We start from the raw sequence: 5,201 nt of genomic DNA on the forward strand, positions 1-5,201 counted from the left end.
AAATGTGCTTAATCAGAGCTGTAAAATCTTCAGTCACCTCTGATGCAGGTGTCCACAGCAACAGGAATCCGACAGCACCTGTTTCCGTGAGCATCCATTGTAAGTGCTGTGTGTATTTTACCTGGAATCTTCATGCTCTTAGGTTTCACCCTCATTAATCTGAGGAGCAGTTGTCCTTAGGCAGCTCAGAGACATCATGACACACAGCGCTCCATCCCGCGGGGCTCAGGCAAAGTTTTAGTCCCCAGGAGGGTGAGGTCTGGGTGGGGAAGCCCAAGACTGGGGATTCCCCTGTTCCCAGTTTCACTTCTCCAGCTCCTAACCTAGGTCGGGTCCTTCTGCCCGGACACTGATGACAACTTGGCGGTTCTCACCCCCCACTGGGTGACGGGATCCCGGAGAACCAACCAGCGTCGCCGCGGTCACCGGTTATAAAGTCCACGCAGATAGCCGAACTCAGACTCTACTCAGATCCGAGATGGGGGCGATGGCTCCGCTCACGCTGCTCCTGCTGCTGGCGGCCGCCCTGGCCCCGACCCAGACCCGCGCGGGTGAGTGCGGGTCGGGAGGGAAACGGGCTCTGCAGGGTGGGCGGGGGCGGCACCGGGGAAACCGCGTCCCCACGTGGCCCAGCCGGACCCTCCGCCCCTTCCCCACCCACGTCCCGAGCCCCGCTCCCTGCTCCCCTCCCGGCCCGCGCTCCTGCCTGGGATCCCGGGAGGAGGTCGGGTTCTCACCGCGCGCTGCCCCCAGGCTCCCACTCCATGCGGTATTTCCACACCGCCGTGTCCCGGCCCGGCCTCGGGGAACCCCGGTTCATCTCCGTCGGCTACGTGGACGACAGGCAGTTCGTGCGCTACGACAGCGACACGGAGACTCCGAGGATGGAGCCACGGGCGCCGTGGATGGAGCAGGAGGGGCCGGAGTATTGGGAGAGGAACACACTGAGAGTCAAGAATGCCGAGCAGATTTTCCGAGTGAACCTGAGAATCTTGCTCGCCTACTACAACCAGAGCGAGGTCGGTGAGTGACCGCGGTCGGAGGTCGCGACCCCTCCGCGTCCCCACGCACGGGCCGGAGTCGCCCCGGGTCCCAGGTCAGAGGTTCGGGAGGAGAGCGGTGACCGGACCCGGTTTCCCTTTCAGTTTAGAGTCCGCGGGTGGGCGGGGCCGCGGGGCGCGGGTGACCGGGGCGGGACAGGTGGGCGGGGCTGACCGCGGGGTCCCCGCAGGCTCTCACACCATCCAGTGGATGTACGGCTGTGAGGTGGGGTCGGACGGGCGCCTTCTCCGCGGGTATGAACAGCACGCCTACGATGGCGGCGATTACATCGCCCTGAACGAGGACCTGAGGACGTGGACGGCGGCGGACAGGGCGGCAGAAATCACCAGGCGGAAGTGGGAGCAGGCTGGTGTTGCAGAGAGACACAAGGCCTACCTGGAGGGCGAGTGCATGCAGTGGCTGCTCAGACACCTGGAGAACGGGAAGGACGCGCTGCTGCGCACAGGTGCGGGGGCCGCTGGCAACTCCTCCCTCTGCCCTCAGGCTGGGCTAAGTCCTGAGGAAGAGGAAACCCGCACTGGGGTCATGCCCCTGTCTCTGAGGGCAGACAGCCTTCCTAGGTCTCCTGATCCAGCATGGCAGGGACTGCACTGACCTCCCAGGGCTCAGCCTTCTCCCTGGACAGTTCCATATCTGTCTCAGGAGGGAGGAGAGAGGATCCTGACATCACCAACAGTGGCTCCTTCAGTCTGCAGCCTCTATCAGCCATGGCCTCTCCCAGGCCGGGTTCTCTGCCCACACCCAGTGTCTGTGGACACTGAGTCCTGTCACCTGAGTGTGTCAGCCCTTACACACCAGGACCGGAAGTCCACTTACCTGGTGGGAGATATGGACTTCCCTACCCTAGGCTGGTTTTCCAAGTTTCTAGAACTTTCCAAAGAATACATTCTCCCAGATTCCCGTGTGTGAGGTTTCAATTCCTCTTACACCCAAATTGTATCTCTTTCTGGAATGGTCACCTGGGAAATTATGGGGTGCCCTGGACAAACACTAAATTGTGGAGGTTTTTTTTTTCTTCCTTCCTTCCTTCCTTTCTTTTGTTGTTGTTATTATTATTATTTTCAAAGGTGTCATTTTCCTTTTAGTGAGTTTTTCTTCCTCACTTGGACGGTATTACTTCTCTAACACAGGGGAGGCCCTGTGTTATGTGTATCAGTCTCCACAGGTGCTATGTGAGACTGATACTCTGGATAATTAGACAAGTTAAGTCAGTGGGATTTTTTGTGGTTGCTGTAGTTTAGTTTTTTGTGGGGTTTTTTTTGTTGTTGTTTATTTTTGTTTTTTGGTTTGTCGAGACAGGGCTTCTCTGTAGCTTTGGAGCAAGTCAGAGTTCCCTTTAAATGAGAAAGATTCCTGGGAGTTTAAGATTATTTTCGGCCAGAAGTAGCCATTCAGAGCCCCCTGCCCTCCCTCTGACCCAACAAGTTACAGTGCTGTCCTGTTGAATTAGGAACTGAACTTCCTCAGAGACAGGGTCTTCTGCACCTCCAGGACTGGAGTGACAGGGAAGATCCACACACCCTGTGAGCACCGCTGTGTCCCAGTGACAGCTGCACTGGGCTCCACAGCACACATTCAGGGATCCTGGGTGACAATACCTGGTATCTCATCCCCCCAGAGACAGGGATTGGAGAATCAGTTTCTCTGGCTGAGTGTCACAGGTTCACAACATTTCTGCTGCTCACTTTGGTGATGGCTGTTCAATTGCATGGACAGTTAATGCTGGACAGAAAGATGGCCACAGTGCTTGGGCCATGATGGTGGCAACTGAAGTTTCTGGTGCCTTTCATGTAGACCGTTCCTCTTAATTTCTTATTTTTATGTGAATTTAATCACATTTATAAATTAATTATTTTCCATTTCTTTATCCTTTTCCTACATAACTTATGCTATAGAACATCACATAAGGAAGACAATGGTGACCTGCTGGCTCATGTGGATTCCCTCTTAGCTCCTGGGTCTCCCAGGAAACTGTGCAGTTCTGTGATGAGGGGACCAGCTCTACCGCAGGTCACTAGTGTGATGACAGAAGTGTTCAAACAGTCACATAGTTCAGTGTCATCATCGATTTAACTTTGTCTTTGCAGATTTAAGTTTATCTTGTTAATTGTGGGATTTCTTAAATCTTCCACACAGATCCCCCAAAGGCACACGTGACCCATCATCCTGGACCTAAAGGCGATGTCACCCTGAGGTGCTGGGCCCTGGGCTTCTACCCTGCCTCCATCACCCTGACCTGGCAGAGGGAGGAGGAGGAACAGACTCAGGACATGGAACTGGTGGAGACCAGACCTTCTGGCGATGGAACCTTCCAGAAGTGGGCATCTCTGGTGGTGCCTTCTGGGGAGGAGCACAAATACACATGCCATGTGCACCATGAGGGTCTGCCTGAGCCCCTCACACTGAGATATGAGGTAAGGAGGGAGAGGGTGCAGAGCTGGGGTCAGGGAAAGCTGGAGCATTCTGCAGACCCTGAGCAGGGTCAGGGGTGAGAGCTGGGGTCATGACCCTCACCTTCCCTTCCTGTCCTTCCCTTCCCAGAGCCTCCTCAGTTCATGGTCCCCATCATGGCAGTCATTGCTGGACTGGTTCCTCTTGAAGCTGTGGTGACTGTTGTGAGGAAGAGGAGGAGAAACACAGGTAGGAAAGGGCAGGGTCTGAGTTCTCTCTCAGCCCCTTTTAGAAGTGTTCTCTGCCTCATTAATGGGAAACACATCCACAACCTCATTGCTGCCATCTCTAAGCTGGGTCTGCTGTCAGTTCTGGAAACTTCCTAGGGTCGGGGACTTCCCTGGTCTTTCACAACTTTTCTTCTCACAGGTGTAAAAGGAGGGAACTATGCTCCAGCTCCAGGTCAGTGTAAGGAACAAGATAATCCCTGATGCCTTTGGGTTGAACCTGGTTTGTTTGGTGAAATATGGAAATCCATATTAGCTCCTCCAGCAATATATTCTGGGTCCCTGTTTTTACCTTTCCATATATATATTATTTTACCCCAGGCAGGGACAGTTCCCAGGGCTCCAATGTGTCTCTCCCAGACTGTAAAGATGACGTCATTCTGGCGACCGACTTGGGGAAGGGCAGAGTGGACATGATTGGTTTTCAGGGACTCCAAGAATCACGTTTGAGTGGGTTGTTGGGATGTTGTTTTTACAGTGATTGTTCATGACTCTTGTTCTGTAGCGTGAAGACAGCTGCCTAGTGTGGATGGAGTGACAGACGATGTGTTCAGGTCTCTCCTGTGACATTCAGAGTCCCTCAGTTCACTCTCAGCAATAGTGTCTGATGTTCCCTGTGATCCTATGGGCTCACCGTGAAGAACTGGGGAGCCCAGCCCACCCTGCACATCTGTCTCTGTCCCTGCACTGCCCTGTTCACTTCCACAGCCAACCTTCCTGTTCCTGCAGACAGGAGGGGACATCTCCATCCTGTCTCCTCCATGCTGCCCTGAGCTGCAGCCCCTGACTTCCCCACTGAGGATAAGAATCTGAATGTGAACTTGATCTAACAGGTTGTTTAACGGCTAAATTAAAGGATTGAGATAGAGTTTGTGAAGGAAATAAATGGCAACATGGAGAACCTCCCAGAATCTGTGTTCTGTGCTTGTCTGCTTCTGGTGGGACAGGATGAGGCTGTGGGAGCTGAGTGAGAACAGGGCTGTGCCCCGGTGGAGCTCAGTGTGTAGTTGGCTGTTTCAATGTCACTTGTCAACTCTGTCCCCTCCTGGCCCAGTTCCCTTGGTCACTTAGAACCAAATGCTGACACCTGTGATCACAGGGACACTGGGATGGCCAGAGCCTCGTCCTGTCCCTGGGATTATGAGTCCCCAGGGCTGCTGTAACAGTCAGGGCTGCTGTCCTGGCTGTGAGTCTGTCCTTTGTGTTCATTATTGATTTCTCGTCTTTTTAGTTAGTATGAAGTACTAGACCTGTTCTTGCTCCTGTGAGTGGTGTCTGCCTCATTATCCTGCGGAGACACTTAGTGACAGCATTAGGAGGTGTTCTCCATCCCTGTTCCCTCAAGGCCCAACTAGGCCCCTGCACTCAGGAGACTGTGGGATGAGAACATGAGCTTCAGTCTCCTGAACTCCTGCCTCCCTTCAGGCCCGTCCCTGGAGGTTCTCTCCTTTCCCATCTATC

At 54.0% G+C, this 5,201-nt stretch overlaps 1 protein-coding gene across 3 annotated transcripts; it reads left to right on the forward strand.

The window, feature by feature from the left end:
- Nucleotides 1–395: 395 nt before the first annotated feature.
- LOC148119228 (H-2 class I histocompatibility antigen, Q10 alpha chain-like) lies at nucleotides 396–4,651 on the forward strand. Of its 3 annotated transcripts, XR_015735520.1 has the most exons (7): nucleotides 396–551; nucleotides 754–1,023; nucleotides 1,232–1,507; nucleotides 3,199–3,476; nucleotides 3,604–3,702; nucleotides 3,883–3,915; nucleotides 4,246–4,651. XR_015735520.1 is itself a non-coding variant. In XM_087898587.1 (6 exons), the coding sequence occupies exons 1-5, from the start codon at nucleotides 479–481 to the stop codon at nucleotides 3,670–3,672; spliced, it is 966 nt and encodes a 321-aa protein (XP_087754713.1). In that variant the 5' UTR covers nucleotides 396–478; the 3' UTR covers nucleotides 3,673–3,702; nucleotides 4,246–4,651. The 3 variants fall into 3 exon arrangements, 2 of the variants coding, with proteins under 2 accessions (XP_087754713.1, XP_087754714.1); XM_087898587.1 differs by lacking the exon at nucleotides 3,883–3,915; XM_087898588.1 differs by lacking the exons at nucleotides 3,883–3,915; nucleotides 4,246–4,651 and having other exon boundaries at nucleotides 3,606–3,876.
- The last annotated feature ends 550 nt before the right edge of the window (nucleotides 4,652–5,201 follow it).

This window comes from Myodes glareolus, chromosome 18, assembly GCF_982192425.1.
Source record: "Myodes glareolus chromosome 18, mMyoGla1.1, whole genome shotgun sequence".
Taxonomy (NCBI): domain Eukaryota; kingdom Metazoa; phylum Chordata; class Mammalia; order Rodentia; family Cricetidae; genus Myodes; species Myodes glareolus.

Excerpts from the sequence above, each read along its gene's own strand:
- LOC148119228 (XM_087898588.1), top strand. The coding sequence starts at position 479 with ATGGGGGCGATGGCTCCGCTCACGCTGCTCCTGCTGCTGGCGGCCGCC. Across the intron at positions 552-753 it reads CCCGACCCAGACCCGCGCGG|GCTCCCACTCCATGCGGTAT; the intron begins GTGAGTGCGGGT and ends CGCTGCCCCCAG. Across the intron at positions 1,024-1,231 it reads CTACAACCAGAGCGAGGTCG|GCTCTCACACCATCCAGTGG; the intron begins GTGAGTGACCGC and ends GGGTCCCCGCAG.